The sequence below is a fragment of the Primulina tabacum genome, chromosome 14 (assembly GCF_025594145.1).
Source record: "Primulina tabacum isolate GXHZ01 chromosome 14, ASM2559414v2, whole genome shotgun sequence".
NCBI lineage: Eukaryota > Viridiplantae > Streptophyta > Magnoliopsida > Lamiales > Gesneriaceae > Primulina > Primulina tabacum.
The window spans coordinates 31,836,780-31,858,147 of NC_134563.1; the positions used below are offsets into that span (position 1 = coordinate 31,836,780).

Consider the following 21,368-nt stretch of genomic DNA (forward strand, 5'->3'; position numbering starts at 1 on the left):
CATATACATGCAGAGAATACCCCTGTAAAAATTTATGTCCCCGTAGGACCAGCTATTATTCAACCTGCAAATGAATCTAAAATACGCCAGAAGCGTGGTCGACCAATTGGTTCAAAGGATATTGTACCTCGAAAAAGAAATATACTAGAGAAAGAACATTCAAAAGCTCCCGAAGAAGAAATCTTGGATGATATAGTAAGAGAAATCAATGAACCAAACTTGGATAATATTATTTCTGAAGAATCAAATTCTCATGAAAATAATGAGATTTCAATAAATTATATATCATATCGAAAATTGTGGGATCAAAATAACACAATTGTTGACAATGTCTTTGCCCTAAATGTCGCCCTTGACATCATACATAATGAAGACCCAGAACCACAATCCGTTAAGGATTGTCAACAAAGAGATGATTGGCCAAAGTGGAAGAAGGCCATACAAACTGAATTAGACTCACTAGAAAAATATAAAGTGTTTGGACCTGTAGTAGAACACCTGAAAATGTAATCCCAGTAGGATACAGATGGGTTTTTGTACGAAAGAGGAATGAAAATGGTGAAATTGTAAGATACAAGGCCCGACTCGTAGCCCAAGGTTTCTCGCAGAGACCTGGAATTGACTATGAGGAAACATATTCATCTGTGATGGATGCCACTACTTTTCGATTCCTAATCAGTTTAGCAGTATCAGAAACTCTTGATATGCGACTTATAGATGTTGTAACTGCTTATCTTTATGGTTCACTTGATAGTGATATATATATATGAAAATGCCTGGAGGATTCAAACTATCGAAAGAAAATGGTGAAGTGCCCAAGGCTATGTTATCAATAAAGCTTCATAAATCCTTATATGGATTAAAGCAATCTGGTCGCATGTAGTACAATCGTCTTAGTGAATATTTGTTAAAAAAGGATACACAAATAATGATATTTGTCCATGCGCTTTTATAAAAAGAACATATGAGGGTTTTGCAATTGTGGCAGTATATGTTGATGATCTAAATCTTATTTACACTCCAGAAGAGCTTACTAAAACTGCCAATTACTTGAAAAATGAGTTTGAGATGAAAGATTTAGGAAAGACAAAATTTTGCCTCGGATTGCAAATTGAACTATTTGCAAGAGGCAATATTTGTTCATCAATCATCATATACAGAAAAAAATATTAAAGCGCTTTTACATGGACAAGGCACACCCATTAGCATCACCAATGTTTGTTCGATCACTTGATGCTAACAAAGATCCTTTTCGACCACTTGAAAATGGAGGAAAAAATCGTTGGTCCAGAAGTACCATATCTAAGTGTCATTGGTGCACTGTCATATCTCGCAAATTGTACTCGCCCAGATATATCATTTTCTGTTAATCTTTTAGCGAGATATAACTCATGTCCAACCCCGAGATATAACTTATGTCCAACCCGAAGACATTGGAATGGTGTAAAACACATATTTCGTTACCTTCGGGGTACAACTGATAGGAGATTATTTTATTCGACAAAATCAAAGTCTTCTTTAGTTGGATATGCAAATGCAGGATATCTTTCTGATCCACATAAAGCTAAATCCCAGACAGGTTATGCGTTTACACGAGGAGACACTGCTATATCATAGAAGTCGGTGAAGCAATCCTTAATAGCGACGTCTTCAAATCACTCTGAGATCATTGCAATGCATGAAGCAAGTCGGGAGTGTGTGTGATTGAGATCTATGACACAACATATTCAATAATCATGTGGGCTCCCAACAGCCAAAGATGACCCAACAGTAATATTCGAAGATAATACTGCTTGCATTGCGCAGTTAAAAGGAGGCTACATCAAAGGTGAGAACGAAGCATATTTCACCAAAGTTTTTCTATACACATGAGCTTCAAGAAAATAGTGATATTGACGTCCATCAAATTCGCTCAAGCGACAACGTAGCTGACTTATTTACAAAGGCATTGCCAACTTCAACATTCAAGAAATTGGTGCACAAGATAGGGATGCATCGGTTGAAGGATCTCAGATGATTGAGATAAGGGGGAGTATCTATTGTTGTACTCTTTTTCCTCCGTTCAGGTTTTTCCATTGGGTTTTATTGACAAGGTTTTAACGAGACAGCATTTGAACTCCCACATCTCTCAGAAGTAATTTGTTGAGTCGATAATTATCTAAGGGGGAGTATTATAGAAAAAATATTGTAGATGATTATTGATATTATTACCTATTCAAATTCTGTAAATCTACTCTCAAATGATGAATAAAGCACGCTAAATCATTCTCTCTTCTCTATATTCTCTACTGTTCATAACATATACATATTTATAAGGGAAAACTTATTTTTAAATCCAAAACAACAAAATTAAATCGAAACTTTTTTAACCTTTCAAAAAAAATATGTTTCTTTACTCTAGGTGCTAAGAATTATATTTTTTTATGGAATTCGATAAATAAATAAAAACGTCGAAAATCTGATAAATATATTTGATATTATAGAACAAATTTTTTTATAGATGATACAAAAAATAAAATGGTTATAACAAAACAAAAGCCATCTTACGTATTATTCGTTGATTTATATAGACTTCACATACATCGTCAATTTATGGTGTAAACAAACCGTGATCTTTTTGAACCAAAATCGAAAAATATTTAATTAATATATAAATTTCTCAAATTCAAATCGAACTCAAATATGTTCGAATTTTTTCTAGCCAAACTCGACCTCAAATTATATTGTGCGATATTTTGCGAGTCTTTATATTTTAGTAGTATAAATATGTATTGAATAAATAAATTTTGAGTCTATCAAGTATTTATTTTTTAGAAATTGTTCAAATAGCTTGCAAACATGTTCGAATCCTTCGAGTCGGACACGAACTCGAGCCCTAATTCAAACCGAACTTGAGCTAAAAAAATTTAAAATTTCCAAGATTCCAATCAGGCTAGAGCTCGAATAAATTTATTTCAAGCCAAATTCAAGTCTTATTCGGCTCGATTTGATCGTTTACACTCCTAATCATGATAGAAATTCTTTTTTCATGAGTAAATGAGAAAAATATTTTATATATAATAAATATTATCTATATTTTTGTTTTAAGAGCATATTCAAGGATGAGATGAAGTTGACGAGATGAATTTGATGTTGATTCAATGTTGGTAATTTCATCTCGTAATCCTTCAGTGGTGGGATGAAGTTGCATAGATGATGTTGAAATATGAATTTTTTAATTCAATTAAATAATTTTGTTATTTATAACAGTGTAAAATTGCACAAAATTTTAAAAAAATTACACATAATTCAAATATTAAAACTTACACATAATTTCAAAAAAAATGCATGTAACTAAAAAAATAGCAAAAATTAAAAATAATAAGATCTAGTTAACTACGACTGATTTAATCTTTACGAAGAATTTGTTCTTGTATATTGATATAATACTGAAGTTTCATGTCACTCAATATTGGATCGTTAATTAACTACGACCCATTGACATAATATCCTTAATGCTCTTTTGTTAGAGCAATTTCTGCGTCTTCCATTAACTAATATTTTGCATGTCTTTCTTGAATTTTCTTGATCAAATCCACCACGGTTGGATCTTTTGATCATTCTCCTTGCATAGCCTTTCTGAAGGTCTTCATTCCCGTTGGTCTAATGCTTTTGCTCAATTCATGCATGTCGTCTCTTCATTGTCAGTGGGTTTATCAAAGGGCGTGGAGAAAGGAGATGAGGATGAGTTATTATTAATATTCTTCAACTTTTTGATAGTATTGATCAAAACTCCTTTGAATTTTTTGAATGACCATATCTTTCATTTTGGTTGGTCTCACAGTACTAACCATGCTTTCTCATCAGAACATGGGGTCTCATGATCTGTTCAAATATTTTTTGAGCTTCTGCATATTGAAAAGAACATTCAAATTAGGATTTGTCAGATGGAGAATTAAATTTAAATATTGAAACTACTTTTATTTCAAATGAAGAGCCTCTTTAATTGAACGCTTCTAGCTCACTTAGTTTGTTCTAGAAAGTGAACACTCGTTTAGTCACATATCTGAAATTTTGTCACATGTTATCTAATGTACGTAATTTTCAACCCATTCGCACTCATGGCTATATTTCTTCCAAACCAATCCCCATAAACTAGTGCTACTTTGATCATTGCCAAGTATCGGATTGGACGAAGCATTTCACCATTCAGCAGGACATTCATCTTCTTTCTTCGTCTGGTATTTCTTTGTGACTCCTTCACCCCACATTATCTTGAGCAACAGGTTTCTTCCCTTTTTTCTTGGTTTAGAATATATGGTTTAAAAAGTAGGCGGATGAGCTTCAACTAGATTTTGAGATAATTGAGTTTGGTTCAACATAAAGTTCGATATTTGATCATCAGTGAGTTGTGTTTGGGAAAGACCAATCGAGGATTGAGAATGGAATCGAGAAAAGCTGGGAATACTAATATCATCATTGCTCCATGGATCCATTTTCGTATTTGAATTGAAAATCAAATGAAAGTGAAGAAATCTTGAAATTTTTAATGAAAGTAGATGTCGTGGTTTTTAAGAAATTACATGCAATGATTACTGATCTGCATAATTTGAGTATTGGTAAGATCATAACCGATCATGGTAAGGAGTTCGAGAATTCACATTTTGCATCTTTGTGTGATAAGAAGGGAGTAACTAATGACCTTAAACACAGGATGTCATATATCAAATCGTGTGTATTTAAATAGTGGTTCCACTATGACTCCATATGAGATTATCATGAGAAAGAGGTCAAATCTTAAGTATTTTCATGTCTGTGGATGTGTATGTTATGTGTTGAATGACCGAGATCATCTTGCTAAGTTTGATTCTAAAAATGACAAATGTATGTTTCTTAGATTTTCTACCAATAGTCAAGCATATTGAATTTTTAATTTATGAACTGTAATGATTATAGTTTTCATTAATGTTATGTTTGATGATCTTGCAGATCTGGCAGGCTAGATACATCTGAGTCATTAGTCAGAAAAGATGTTGAGCCAAATGTTGCAACATCCGGCACAACGTTACCTCTGACTGAGACAGAAGTAGTAGAGGGTGAAGAAGATGATGATACAATGATCAATGATAGAAAATATATTCTCAAAAAAATTCAGAAGAATCATTCATCATGCCAGATTATTTGAGAAGTTTATGGAGGTATGCAAACTAGAATAAATTAGAGTGGGCTATCGAAAATTGATTGATTTAGTAGGCATGAGTTTTGTGTACTCCTAGGTAAGTCACTCTTGCTTTATGTCACACATTGAACCAAAAATTATTAATGATGCATTAAAAGATGAATTTTGAGTCAATGTTATGCATGAAAAACTTGAGCAATTTGTCTGCAATGATGTGTGTGATTCCAAGGCCTGAATATGTTAATGTAATTGGAACTAAATGGATTTTTAATAACAAGACTGATGAATCAGGTAATGTTGTTACAAACAAAGCACGGTTGGTTGTTCAAGGATATACATAGGTTGAGGGGGTAGATTTTGAAGAAACATTTGCTCTTATAGCATGAATTGAGTATGTATGACTGTTGTTTGCTATTGCATGTCGCTAAAAAAGACTCTCTACGGACTGAAACAGGCTCCACGAGCATGGTATGGTAGGTTGACAGAATATTTGCTTAAGATGATAACAAGAGTACAAGTAAAGGGTGTTTCAATCTAGAAAATAATTTGGTGTCAAAATACAGTAGAAAACAAAAATGTGTGTCTTTGTCTACTATTGAATTTGAATATGTGGCAGTTGGTAGTTGTTGTTCACAAGTTGTGTGGATGAATCAAATGGTTGAGAATTTTGGTTTTCATAGTGAAACCTTGATTGTTTACTGTGATAACTCAATTATATTGATATCTCAAAAAATCCTATACAACACTCTCGAACAAAAATCATTGACAGTAGATATCATTTTATTCGAAATTTGTTTGAGAATTGTATAATTCGAATGATATTTGTTGGAACTGATAACCAACCAGCTGATATTTTCACAAAACCTTTGGATTTTGAGATATTCTTCAACCTTCAGAAGTATCTCAATTGTTGGTCAAACTCCCAATCAAGTAGTGAAGTAAGGTTTATGCTCAATCTAAATCATCAAATAGTTGAGGATGTTTGGGAATTACATGTCTTGTCCAATGTGAAAAGTTACTTGGAAAATTTGAGCAAAAAGGAGAAAAACAAAAAAGATGAGATAATAGAACAAAAATATTTTAGTAGAAAATGGAAAAAACTACCTATAAGAGTCCAATGAATATCGTTGTTCTAGTGTAGAAGTTACCACTTTTAAGTCAAAATACAGATGGAAAATGCTACCTAGAGGAATCCAATGAAGATTATTTTCTAGTGTGAGAGCTATCATTTCTGAATCAAAAAAAGCTCATGAAAGTTGACTCAAAATCAGGAGTGTTGATAGGAGGTGTTGCCAACACCAAGTATAGTTAGACTACAATTTGATCACTGCCTGACACTTCCTTCTTATATCATACTTGAGGCATAATTAGGACATATATTCTGATTGTTATGTGATTTTATCTTGTTCATTGGGCTATCAGCTTTTAACCTATAACATTTGGAAAGAAAAACCTTAATCTTCTTGATTTTGATTTTTCTTGATTTTTAATGGTAAATGTGTTTAATCAACGTGGCATTAAACCTGGAAGTTTTCTTGAATTCAAATATTGCAGCAGTTCAGATTTGTAATTTTTGGATGAGAGAGTAAATTTTGATTGGGAAATTGAGTTTGTTTCGAGAGAAAGTTACCGTTGAAAGCCATAACTTTTAATTGATTACCATAATTGAACAAATTTACTACTATTGATTAACTCATCTCTCGACTCATTCTCATTTTATTCTCATTATTCATCTGCGTGAGTTCTTGTTGTGATTCTTGCAATTTCATTCTCTGATTTGATATGTCCGATATTTTCATCTATAATCAATTATCTTTTATCTCAAATGGCAGGAAGTGGGTACGATCCCCTTGATATCCGCAACGAGATAACAAAAAATTTAGGTGTTCCACCAAGTATGACAACACCACCCACAAAAGCATCTACTGTTGAGAACCTCCAATTGGTTGTTGTTGAATAGGATCATATTCCGATTAAAACTATTGCTTCTGGAGAACCGAAGAATGTAATTGATGCTGACAATCCACCAGATTACAAGGCGTTGCGTAGAGTTTTTCCTCCTCGTCCACTTTTAACAAGATCAAAGAGACAAGCAGGGTTTGTCCCTGACTTTGTTAGTGTTAGAGATGAAAGATTAGTGAATTTTGGCATGATATTTGTCCATGACAGGATTTTCAATTTTAATTCCGCAGTGATAAATGCATTTTATAACACCCCTACTGGAGGAGAAGAAGAGGAAATTTCACTTGAGTTCAATGTCATTGTTGATGTTCTCACCGGATGACTAATCAAGGTATTTGCCGATCATTCCAAAAGGATGTCTGCTGAAAATTTGACTTCATTCTATTATGTATTACACAAGATCGCAATCAGAAACTGAAGTCCATCCACCAATGCTATAGTGGTTACTAAACCACAGGTCATTGTTCTCTACTTGATTGTTATTGATGGTACCACTTTCAATTTTGTTCGGATGATATTCAACATAGTTATGTAGTTTATAGATGGAGGATTCAAATCCACCAAGCTCCTTTTTACCTCCTTGATCTATGAGAGTTTGGATTCCCAAGGATTTGTGAAGGATGTAGATGAAGAACTTTCTGATGTAGATGACCAACTGAAGATAGCACCTGCATATTTTAAAGGAAAATAGATCTTCCATGGTCTGCCTCTGATGTTGCACATGATGTTGGAACATGAGTGCTTCATCATCTGGAAACAAACCAGCTGAAGCTAAATCTTTTTCTATGGAAAAGCTTTCTGAGTATGTTGTGCTCTTTATGCCTCATATTTAAGCCCAAATAGATTTTGGTCGACAATAAATTCAGACCGCGAGAAAGGTTATTGCATATTTTGAAACTCAAGTGGCTGAGTATGAGTTATTGGAAGTAGGAATCCATTCATTAGCTGAACAAAAAGGGGGAGCAGAATATGCAGTAAATGCAAAAATGGATGAATCTAATGTGGATCTTGATGATGATAATGATGGAGATACTGTTGGAGACGTTCCGTAATATGTTTAGTTTTTCTTTGATTGTTTTATATCTGAATTTTTAGTCTTGTTTGCTTAGTTATCTTGTTCTGTTAATGAAATTTTTGAGTGTTCTGGTTTACGTGCTACAACACCTATTTGACAACATTGCACAAACATGTTTGAATTCAGAGGAAGATAACTATCTAACTCAGTGGCAGTTATGTTGGAACATTTCATTTTTAAAATCTTGATTTTGATGTTAACAAAACTTGTTATTTTGTTTCTAATAAATTTACCTAAGTGCGCAGAAAGTTGAAACTGATCAGGCTTCAAACTGATCAGTTATCGAGTCAAAACTGAAGCTATCGAGAAGCAAACTGAAAGTGACAACCGATTGCCCAAACTGAATCAGTCCAACTGAAAGATCAAAGACCAGTTCAGTTGATAGGTGGTTCAGCAGAAAACCTTCAGAAGCCCGGCCAGCTGATGAAGAGTTCAACTGATGAAGAGTCCAACTGACCAGTTCAACTGGATCAGTGAAATAAGTTCAGCTGACGAGCCAACTGATTTCACAAAACCAGTTCAAGACCAGTTCATAGCATCAGTTAGGAGCCAATCAGTTTGTAGAACACGATAAGCTTATCTAAGTAGAATCCAGCTGTGCGGAATGGTATAAAAGCAATTGTCCGATCAAAGGACAATAATGAACGTTGCAGCAGAGCTTAAAGTCAATACGTTCCAGAATGACTGTCAGAAAGTACAAGACACAAATTTGAAGGAACGAATTCAAACTGCAACGAACATATTTGATGAGTCTTTATGTACGATCACATTGCCTCTATAAGTACAAGATTAATACCATCAACAACAATAAGGAAGTGCGAAGAAAGGGTGTGGAAAAACAAGTGGCATATCAGCTTATAAGAAGCAACCAGCCCAGATTTGAGGAAACACATCAACGTGTTATCAGCTTAGATTAGAAGCACAATTACCTCAGTGTGTGAGAATACTTTCGTGTTGTATTAATATATCAGTTCTCACATACGCACACACCATCACTCACATATACACAGAGAATAGAGCGTATTGAAAAGCTGATTGAGTCTTGCACAAAGGCATTAAACTTATGTATGTAGTCTTTGGCACAAAGACGTTAAACAAGTGTTGGCTGAAAAGATGCTGCCTTCAGTCTAGACTATGAGTTCAGTTAGGTAGTAGCATAAGTCCTAAGCTGAGTTGGTTTGTACAAGGTGTTGTATAAATTAAAGTATTCTGATGGATCTTACCCAAGGTAGAAGAAGGGTGATGTAGGAGCTGCTGAAGTCTTCGAAAATTCATAAACATATCTTCTATATTTAACTGTTTAACTATGTCTTTAAACTGATTTGATCAGTTCGAGCTGATATCAGTTCAGTTCTCACCATAACTGAAATGATATAAGCAAGAACCGATCCCCCTTATTTCAGTTAATCAATTGACACAAGCTAAAAGCTTTAAACTGATCAGCTTTCTTAACGAATGATTACTTCGAGTATTTTTCGCTTGGTTTAAAACTAAACTCGATTTAATTCATCGGTGTTTACATTCTTAGAACACGAGCTATTGCAGCTCATTGAGAATATTGTGTTTAAAGCACCCTCGTAGGTGCCCATAACCGATCCCATCAAGTTATTATACATGTGGAAATAATGCATATCAGAAAGATAATACCATTTTTGGATTTTTGCCCAGAAAGGCAAAAATGAGATATTGAAATGAATATTTTATTCTTTAATATATGTTTCCTTGTTGAGTATGGAGTTTTTTATTTCTAGACTAATGAGATTTTCTAGACTATTGGCATATATGATAAGGTTTTTTAGAATATTGATATTTATGATAAGATCTCCAGATATTGTATTATTGTTCAAAAGAAATTATTTCCTAATATAATTATTGTTTTCATATTTGTGTAGAACTCTATACAAAGAATAAACTATAGGGCAAAGGAGGTCTATAAATAAAAATCATTGATGTTGCGCGTGTGTGGTTTTTTGAGTTGAAGGAGAGCGGTGAAACACCAGAGGAAGAGCAAGGAATTACGTCAGTAGATTAATAAAAAGATCCAGCCAAGGCTTATGGAGTGTAGTCGTCAAGTGTTGAAAGCATTCAATCACAACACCTATTCACTGTTTTGATTAATGTGTATTCGAGAATTTCGACTTTACCTTTATCACATCCATAGTTTTGATTAGACGGTTTGAAATATATATTTGTATGCAGTTTGCTCCTTCAGGAGTTAGCTTTTGTTTTTCACTAGTATTGATTTTTATAAACTTGTAAGATTCCTGGTGAATCGTTTTGCCTTGAAACACCGCACAATTATTTATACTTGTGCATGATTTATTTTATCTTATTTTATTCATTAAAGTTTATTTATTTTGTTAATAAGTTTTACAACACCTACCCATAATATCTAAATCATATACACACAATCTTAATATTTTTGTACTTATATTTTAAACAATTCTTTTACCAATAATTAAATAGAAGAAAGGAGGAGACATGGGAATGAAACCGAGTGGAGAAACTTCGGAAAAAGGAAATCATTTAATTCTCATTGGGATCCAAAAAAATAAGAAAATAAGAACATTTACAAACTGGTTTGATGGTCTGACCATCTAACACTACATTCCAACAGATTTGTCATAGTTTTCCGATCAACAGAAATTCGAGTGAAAATTATTATATGCCCAAACTCGAATGCATCATCCGTGTTAACCCGCAGCTGATGAGATGATTCGAACATTACAACTTCAATACGAATCATTACCCAAAAGTAGTCTAAAATCTTGAAGATTTTTTAGCATGTTCTTCAACATTTCTTGATAACCTTTTGAATGGCTTGTCTGATAGCTCCTGCTGACGCAAGTTTCAATCCATTACTCTGCAGATATAGATGTTCCAAGATTAGATATCTTGCATATATACGCATCTATACTATATATACAAACTTATTTGAAAGTTAGCATACGAGCATAGTCTTGTTCAAGCAGTGCTTGTTCGAAAAAGCTGACTTCTTGGGCTTGAATTCAATCAAGTTGTTAATTTCAAGCTTGAGCTAGCTCATATCGAGTTAATCAAGCCCTTCATGTGTGAAATTTTTCAAGCATCAATCGTGCTTGAGGAAAAAAAGGGAGTGCAACAACTTAATACTTCAATCTTTGTAAGAACCATTATAGTTTGCAGAAAAAATTTGGCTGTAATCACGTTCGCGCAAAGAGCACTCCAGCTCCACAAGCAAATACTCAAGCTAATACCCACTTCAATTGACTTAGGAAATGTTTCGACTCATTTCATACTATAAGTCAAACTGATTTATATTATGTAAGTTTTATTTATTCATAATGATTTTAATTAGGAAAGCAAACCTTGGTTTTTATGGTCATGGAGAGGACCCCATCGCTGTTGGAAGTTTGGACGCTTTGTGGATGCAAATGTATTTTGCTCAAGGCTTCCATAACTTCGAGCAGTACACATTCCTTCCAAGAACACCTTGTCTCAATTATTACATCATTGTCCACAATACTGACAATTATATCATCTGTCGAAGAATCTCTCAATCTAACCATGTTCTTCACAAGTCCTACTTTATCGATATCACAAGCTTTTCTCTTGCTTGCCAGTGGCTTCTTGCCATTACCGATCCTGTTTTGCCCATAATTATCAGAGGTCTGTTCAATGGCGTCGTGCAATTTACTTTTTGTCCTCGACTCTTGCTCCATCACTTCTTTGTAGGATTCCAGTTCTTCAACCTTTCTCTCGAGCTCTTTCAAATACTCGATTGTATGATCAAGAATTGATACTTTGTCAACCTGCAAGAAGCATGGCCAAAAATCTTCTCTTGTAAATATGCTCAACAAAATGGTTAAAAAAAAGGCGAGTTAATTTTGTACCATGTCTACAATTATTTAAAACCCAATACAGCGACAACTGTTCATTTTGTCCAAAAATGTACATGAGAAAAGCCACAAAACAATATTTATAATAGCTGTTATTGGTGTAAATCAATTTTTAAACTGTACAATACCATAGAACAGCATGTTCCGATTAAAACAGCATGATCCAATTGCACAGCCACATATGTAGCAAAGACGCACAGCAAGAGAGTACTATTGTTGGCCAACAATGCGGAATCACAGTAATAAGCAAATGCTCAAAAGAAATGAAAGAGTTTTACATACCTTGCCACCAGATGGGACTAGCGACCCTAGAATAATAAATCTCTCGTTGATTTTTTCTCGTCGTTTCCTCTCAGACAAGACGTGGTTTCTGTCATTTTCATCAGCTTCCTTCAAAGAGACATCTTTTTTACCCTTTTGTCTTTCAGATTCAAGCCTACATTGGTGCATTCTAGGTACTTCAAATATAACTTTCTTTAACAAAGTTTGTGGCGTTGGGGTTTGTGGCAATCGGGCACTCAACAACCCATCCTTCCTCCAACTAACAAAGCTCGATTCTTTATTTCCATTCCTGACATATGGACCAAAAATCAATTGGTGGGAGCTTTTCAAAAGATTCGTAAGTACGCTGTGGTAATGAATATCATCACTTTGAGGACCAGCCTTCGGTTTCTGCTGATAGATTTCTAGAGTGTTGTGTCCCTGATTGCTAGTTTCCTTATACCCGTCGGCAAGTGGGACGACATTTTCAGGATTTTCAGAGGTTTGAGATATACAATCGCTCGAGTTTGTCGAGTTGTTGAGGCCATTGCTGACTGCTTCATCCACAAATGGCCAGTTTTGCATTTGAGAAGCTTCTCCATCAACCCCTTCTGCTAAATTTGATTCTTCTCTCAGCATATCGACCCCAAAATCATTTGAACTGTCATCTGGAGAACAAATCTCTACATCAGGACAATCAAGAAACTGATCGACTTCATTCTCTAGCATGTTAGCATTATCAGGCGTTTCAGAAATAAGGACATTGTTCTTTGTGCTATTGTTGGGTACATAACTTGGAATCTTGGGCACAACGAAGGAAGGAATCTCCAGAAACAAAGTTTTAATATGCTGAATTAGATTTGGGTCCTCTGGCACCTTAAGAAAGAAAATCATAATTGGTCATTATCATTAATGATTTGAAACCTAAAAGAATACTGCACCCAGTTTTGGACTCTGCAAGTGGCTTACTAGATCAGTCGCTCCCAGTTCAATCACACCTCCTAAATGCGGAAAGCACACTACCGTCTGCACCAACAAGACATGATGTAAGTAACAATAAAATATTTTGAAAATAATATACTTCCAAAGCAGAAAACAAATCAGTACCCGAATACATGCACTCTGCAAGATGCATTGCAAGCCCAGCCAGTATATTTACATGGAAATTAGAAGGACATGACGAGTCAGAAATTTTCTCAAAGATTCAAGAAAGGAATCTGATTAGCTTGAGCAAAATTTATCAAGAAATAGATTTTCAAAAAATTATTGGAGCTTCTTCAACTTGCCTTTGAAAGCAAAGAACGAGAGAAAACTTTGGTGTCTGCAAGGTGGGCGTTGCATAACCATATAGTTCGATTTTCTGCAAATGTTTTTCCTGGCAATCTTTACACATCCAAAAAAAGAATAATTAGTGTTTAATAGTTTGATGGATGTCGAGTACATTACTTCTATAAAGAGTTAATGGTTTATAACGGTAAAAATTTAGCTAATTCTACTTCTTGAATATGTGAAAAATGAGATGCATTAGTGGTCCTGACAAGAAGACAACCTTTAAATTTCACGCATGAGCTAACTGAAGATGGTGACAGTACAGTTGTCAGGAATCTGTACTGCAGTTTTCGACTTGCGTTGAAGATTTCACATCTTATTATTTCAACCATTTTCCGTAAAATTAATGAAATAACTATTTCATAAGTGGTATGCTTGCACTATCACTATTAATTCAAATCAAGGTAAGATATTATTTAGGAATAAAATGTATCGCTGTATTAAAAGTTATAGCTAATATTAATGATCCAGCTCAAGTCTCACGTCATTTTGGTTGCTAACAGCCACTCAGTATCCAAGAGCACTTGATGCACCCTATCAAATCACCAAGATAAAAAAATCGAAAGAAAAGAATCTTTACCCTTGGCCAATACTGAAGGCGAACGACATGCAAACCAAGAAATACCACTCGGCATTCGTAAGATCTTCAGGGGACAACGCAGCCGTAGGCCGTTTAGCTTGCTGGTTGGTTTCACCAGCTGAAAGAGACTCGAAAAGTTCTCTCAATTGATCACTTCTCTGCAAACCGAGATGGTCTGTGTTCAACTCTGCAGCCTGAACTGTTTTTCTGGTTTTAATATCTCCATTATAGTACCCATCACCCCAGGTCAACACCCTAAACAATAAGAACACGTAAAGTTGCTAGATTTAAGTGTATCACAATAGCTAAAACACACATTATTCAAGTATAATTTCATATGCATTTTTAGTCCACAATAAAATGCAGGACAAGTAAATACTAGGAGCCTTCCATCTCACTCCTAGATTTAAGTGTATCACAATAGCTAAAACACACATTATTCACGTATAATTTCACATGCATTTTTAGCCCACGGGAAAATGCAGGACAAGTAAATAATAGGAGCCTTCCATTTCACTACTTAATCAGGAAAATTTCCCACAGATGCAGTCAAACTTGATGATTTATTGGTTTAACAAGAGATACCGAACTAATTATAAGTTCTGCTAACACGGGTTACTAAACTAAATAGAAAGTCAACAAAATCATTTAGTTCAAGTCTGGAGCAGAGGGCCCATCAAAATCAGATGTGCATTTGATAGTCTTCATCTTTGTTGGTTCTTTTTAGATGTAAGGGTCAACATGGAAATTTTCCACACAAAACAAATCTTGGGTCTAAAACTATCTTGCCCACAGATTTTCATGGGATTTTTAGAAATGGGCATTGTGCAAAAAGATTTGTAAACATTGTGGCAATCTTTTCAATGACAGGGAAAAAAACAGTCAGATGAGAAAAGGAGATAAAGATTTCAAAAAGAAAAGCGGTGCAATCAGATTCTTCAAATTTTTTCATGTTTTTTTTAATATAAAGATGTACCAAAGATTAAAGTTTTACCCCGGTTTTTCAGCTGAAATTGACCAAAAAATGGCATAGTTCCACTGAATGTTTCTAATGGCAAGAGCAAGCTGCTTCTTTAGATTCCCTGGGACTTGCTTTGAGTTTTTCCAGTAGCCATTTTGACTCTAGGATTCCAAATCCCAGCTTACAGATAAATGTATAAAATAAAACTGGAATAACCAATCTTCCTTCAAAAAGAAAAGAAGAAATATATTTATTTAAAGAAGTATCCAACTTTGTGTTTGACAAACTCCATCAGAAATGTGAACAAAAATACAGCATTCTCAAGTCCAAGGCTGTTGATTCTTATCACATCCAAAATATGCCAGAAAAGGGATTCTTGTTGACCACAGCTCTTGGTGCTCAATGTCAAAATATCACAATAACTTAATGAGACCCTCAAAAACAAAATCCCAAATCAAGATAAAACTTTCCTTTTAAAGGCCTGCAAAAATTTTGGTTAAAAGACCAATAAATGAGCTTCCTTTTTGGAGGAATCAATAGACTTGTTCTATGAATATGCACGAGTATTGTTTGACAAGAACACGACATGATTTGAAGATCCTGCTCACCATTTAAACTCACCTTAACACTCTAAACCCAAGTTTTTCAGATTTCTATGGAGATGGAAGGAGAATAATTTGCTCTAGAACAAATGGGAAACAAGTCGAAATGCAATTAAAGATTTTTGGGTTGCTGCGTGAAATTTCGGAGATTGGGACTTTGGACAATGGACCCTACACAGAGAACAGGCCTAACAAAACTCCACGATTTCTTTATGCTAGAAATAGACTGCGGCCAAAATATTATTGATTTCCGGAAAAAAAAATTTATAGATGTTAAAAATAAAAATTTATATTAAAAAATAAAAATTTCAAACTCAAATATATATTAAATTAAACATTTTTATAATATTTTATCCACTCAATTATGTTTTTCTTCACAATTTGAGAGACCAATTTATAGAATTTCTTTGAAAAATAGACTGCGGCCAAAAAATTATTGATTTCTGGGAAAAAGTTATAAATGTTAAAAATAAAAATTTATATTAAAAAATAAAAATATCAAAATCACATATATATTAAATTAAATATTTTTATAAAATTTTATCCACTCAATTGTATTTTTCTTCACAATTTGAGAGACCTATTTATAAAATTTCTTTGGAAATAATCCAAAAATAAATACATCATTACATACATCATCACACACTAATTTTCAATATTTACAATTCTTATTTTCAACATTCAATAATTTCAACCTTTATTTTCAACACTCCTCCTTGTGATGATAATTATGATACAATGATTTTCTTCATTACGTATTTTTTTTATTGTCTCGTTAAAAACCTTACTAGGAAAAACTCATTGGGATAAAAATCACAGTAAGGAAAAAAAGTGTAGTCACGTAAAATTGGGGGTTAACAAGAACGATTCTTCACAAACTTCGTAGATTGCGCATCTCAATGTTATATACATGTTTTCTGAATATTGCCGTAGCAAGTGCCTCTGTGAAGAGATATGATAAGTTTTCACTTGATTGAATGTAACAGATATCAATATCTTTATTCTTCTCAAGCTCTTGGGTGAATGCGAAAAATTTAGGGGGAATATATTTAGTTTGGTCGCTTTTTATGTATTCTTTTTCATTTGAGCAACACATGCAACATTATCTTCATATAGTATCACAGGCTTCTTGTCAAATGATAATCCGCATGAGATTTGGGTATGTTTGGTCATTGATTTTAGCCACACACATTCACGACTTGCTTCATGTAATGCAATAATCTCGGCGTGATTTGATGAAGTTGTTACGAGTGTTTGTTTCTGTGAACGCCAAGTAATTGCAGTGCCTCCACGAGTAAATACATATCCGATTTGGGAACATGCCTTGTGTGTATCAGATAAATACCCAATATCAGCATAACCAATTATGATTTGATTGGTATCTTTTGAATACGAAAGTTCCAAGTCCGTCGTTTCTCGTAGATTACGGAATATATGTTTAATTCCGTTCTAGTGTCTTTTTGTTGGATGTGAGCTAAATCTTGCCAATAAATTTACAGCAAAAGATATATCAGGTCTTGTACAATTTGCAAGATACATAAGGGCACCAATAGTACTTAGATATGATACTTCTGGACCAAGAATAACTTCATCATCTTCACATAGATGGAATGAATCTTTTTCTATGTTTGATGATCTAATAACTATTGGAGTACTTAAAGGATTTGATTTATCAATATTAAAATGTTTAAGGACATTTTCTGTATAATTTGACTTGTGAGCAAATATTCCACATTCTTTTTCTTCAATTTGCAAACCCACACAATATTTTGTTTTCCAAAGTCCTTCATTTCAAATTATTCCTTCAAGTACGACACAACTTCTTGAATTCCTTATTCGTTCCAGTGAAGTTTAAATCATCAACATATACAACAATAATTATGCATCTGGATGTTGTTTTCTTAATGAAAACGCAAGAACATATTGAATTGTTAACATATCATTTTTCATTAAGTGTTCACTTAGCTGATTATACCACATTCGGCCGGATTATTTTAACCCATATAACGATCTTTGTAATTTTGCAGAATAACATTCTCTGGGTTTTGAACTTTGTGCTTCAGGCATCTTAAATCCTTCAGGGATTTTCATATAACTAAGTTGTGACAACATCCATAAGACACATTTATAAATTTTCAGATACCTCCAAACTAATAAAATAACGAAACTTAATTGCATCCATATCTGGAGAATAAGTTTCTTCATAATCAATTCCAGGCCTTTGAGAAAAATCTTGTGCAACAAGTCGAGCTTTATATCTTACTATTTCATTTTTCTCATTTCGCTTCCGAATAAAAACTCATTTATATCCCATAGGTTTTACATCTTCAGATGTAAGGACTATAGTTCCAAAAACGTTACGTTGATTTAGCGAATTCAATTCAACATGGATGGCATATTTCTATTTTATCCAATCTTTCGATTTTTACATTCACCAAAAGATTTTGGTTCATGATCTTCATTGTCATGTATGATGTCAAATACTGTATTGTATGAAAATATCTCATCAATTTCTTTTATATCTTTACGGTTTCATATTTTTCCAGTATTAATATATTTGATAGAGATTTCACGAACTCATCAGTTTGTGGTTCTAACAGATATTTTCATCATCATGTATTTCTGCCGGAATATTATTATCTATTTTGTGATCATCGTGTTTCTCTATACTTTTTCTTTTTCGAGAATTTTTATCATTGGAATCGATTGGCCTTCCACGCTTCAAGCTTTTAATGACATCATGAGTGTCTTCAATTTATTCTTTGGAATTTCAGTTCGAGCAGAGGCATTTACAACATGTATATATGATTTAGTGACCCTTTTTGTATCTGAAAATGCATCTGGTATTTGATTTGATATTCTTTGCAAGTGCACAATTTGATGTACATCTTTTTCACATTGTTTAGTTCTTGGATCCAGATGTAACAATGATGATGTGTATGTAATTTCCTTTTCGATATGTTTCTTTTCTCCCCCTAACATTGGGAATATTTCCTCATTAAAATGACAATCAGCAAAATGTGTTGTAAACACGTCGTCTGTCTAAGGTTCAAGATAATCATAATTACCGATCTTTCTTTGAGGTCCCATTTTTGTTCGTTGGGGCGGTGCAATAGTCACGTATATCATACATCCAAAAATTCTCAGATGAGAAATTCTGGTTCTTTACCAAAGACAAGCTGCAAATGGGAGTATTTATGATATGCACTTGGTCTTATGCGAATTAATGCAACAGCATATAAAATTGCATGTCCCCATATAGAAACAGGAAGTTTTGTTTTCATAATCATTGGTCTAGCAATCAGTTGTAGACGTTTAATCAATGATTCAGCTAATCCATTTTGTGTATGTACATGAGCAACATGATGTTCAACAGTGATTCCCATTGACATACAATAATCATTGAAAGCCTGATAAATAAAATTCACCAGCATTATCAAGTCTAATTTTCTTGATTGTATGATCGGGAAATTGATTCCGCAATTTTATTATTTGAATAATTAATCTTGCAAATGCCACATCCCGAGTTGATAATAAACATACAAGTGACCATATGCTAGAGGCATCGATCAATACCATAAAATATCTAAATGGTCCACACGGTGGATGAATTGGTTCACAAATATCATTCTGAATAGGTTCAAGAAACATGAGTGATTCAGTTTGGAATTTTAGCTAGTGATGGTCTTATAATAAGTTTTCCAAGACAACATGCTTTGCATTGAAAACTATTATGTTGAAATATCTTCTGGTTTTTCAGCGGATGACCATGTGTATTTTCTATAATTATTCACATCATTGTTGAACCAGGATGTCCGATCGATCATGCCAATTATTCAGTATTGAAGAATCATCAACTACCATGTTTGATTCAATTGGATTTATATGTGTATAATGCAATCTAGTATGGAGCATTATTAGTTTTTCAACTACATATTTCTTTCCTAATTTATATGTGGCAAGACACATATATTTCTCATTTTCTTCATTTATTGTCTGAGTATCGTACCTATGGGAATATATGTCATTAAAACTCAACAAATTTTTTTTCGATTTTTGGTGAATACAAAGCATCATTTATCATAAATTTTGTACCATTAGGTAACAAAAAATGTGCTTTTACCACGACCTTTAATCAAGTCTACAGAACCTGATATTGTATTCACCATTGTTTTTGTTGGTTTTAGTTCCAAGAAATATCTTTTATCTCGGAGAATAGTGTGCTTTGTACCACTATCAGGTATCCAAACTTCCATGAGTTTACTTCCTTGTTTAGCTTTGTTCATAGCATTTTTCATATTTGAACTTCAAAAAATATGCAATGAGAAAATAACTACCGACAATACATCTGTAATAAAACACATATAGTAATTTTACAATAAAAAATTAGCATATGAGCATATGAAAAATAAAATATTTTACATTTTTATTCCACCAATATATTGATTATTTTCAGAAAAATCATTCAAAAAATCTGCAGCATCAAAATGAGTTGAATCACTCAAACGATCATTGTGTTCAGTGAAGTTGATCTCTTTTTCTTCCCCTTTATCGATTCTTTATAAAGCTTACAAAGGTGCTCAGGGGCTCAAAAAATACGAGACCAATATCCTGGAGTGCCGCATCTAAAACAAGAACTTTCAAATCGTTTTGAGTGATTTTCATTAATACTCATGTTTTCATGATGTCTTTTTAGTGTGTAGTTCGTGATGCCTTTTTGAGATAAGTTATAGAAGTAACTATCTTGATTGTTTTCAAAACCACGACCGCGACCATGATCACGACCACTTTTACGTCCACGTCCATGTCAACGATCATGACCTTTATTTCGATCTCGACCAAAACCTTTTATTTGAATTTGATTTTGGTTTCCAGGTTTAAATTCAATTTTACTTACAACATTTACTTCTGAAAATATTGTCGATCAAGTGGGTCGGGACTGATTATTTCTCATTAGCAGCTCGTTGCTCTATTTCCACCACAAGAAGACATGCGATAAGTTAAGAATATCTCGCAAATACACGCACTCTGTATTATTGTTGTAGAGTTATATTTGATGCGTGAAAGTAAAAATGTTTTTCAATCATTTCAATTCCGTAACTTCATGTCCACAAAATTTTAATTGCGAGATTATTCGATACATCGTCGAATTGTAATCACTGACTTTCTTGAAATATTAGGTAAATGTCATTGGATCTTTTTCAATTAGATATTCATATTTTAATCATTCATCAAGATGTCGACGCAAAAATATTATAGCTTTGGCTTTTTATTGTGATGATAATATACCATTTTCTTTAATGGTCTCAGTTAGACCCAATGACTCAAGACGCATTTCTACATCGAGAATCCATAGCATATAAATTTTTCCCGTAATATCGAGCGCAACGAATTCGAGCTTTGCCAAATTTGACATGGTGGTACTAGAAAAATAACAATGCATTTTATTAGTTAAGTTCTAAATCTATTAATATGGAAATAAAAAGTAACGGATAAATTATAAGTACAAGCATTCTTAAAAATAAAGAAAAAACGCGAGGCAGATATTCTCCGATAAATACA

The 21,368-nt window shown here is 33.6% G+C and overlaps 1 protein-coding gene across 2 annotated transcripts; it reads right to left on the reverse strand.

Moving 5' to 3' along the window:
* Positions 1-10,706: 10,706 nt before the first annotated feature.
* On the reverse strand, positions 10,707-15,963 carry LOC142524242 (transcription factor GLABRA 3-like). 2 transcript variants are annotated; one of them, XM_075628128.1, is made up of 9 exons: positions 15,826-15,963; positions 15,238-15,685; positions 14,244-14,498; positions 13,621-13,717; positions 13,442-13,456; positions 13,304-13,360; positions 12,356-13,210; positions 11,543-11,986; positions 10,707-11,058 (listed from the first exon to the last, which is right to left on the reverse strand). In XM_075628128.1, exons 3-9 carry the CDS (start codon positions 14,270-14,272, stop codon positions 10,987-10,989), a joined length of 1,569 nt encoding a protein of 522 aa, XP_075484243.1. In that variant the 5' UTR covers positions 14,273-14,498; positions 15,238-15,685; positions 15,826-15,963; the 3' UTR covers positions 10,707-10,986. The 2 variants fall into 2 exon arrangements, with proteins under 2 accessions (XP_075484243.1, XP_075484245.1); XM_075628130.1 differs by having other exon boundaries at positions 15,238-15,428; positions 15,826-15,954.
* Positions 15,964-21,368: the final 5,405 nt, after the last annotated feature.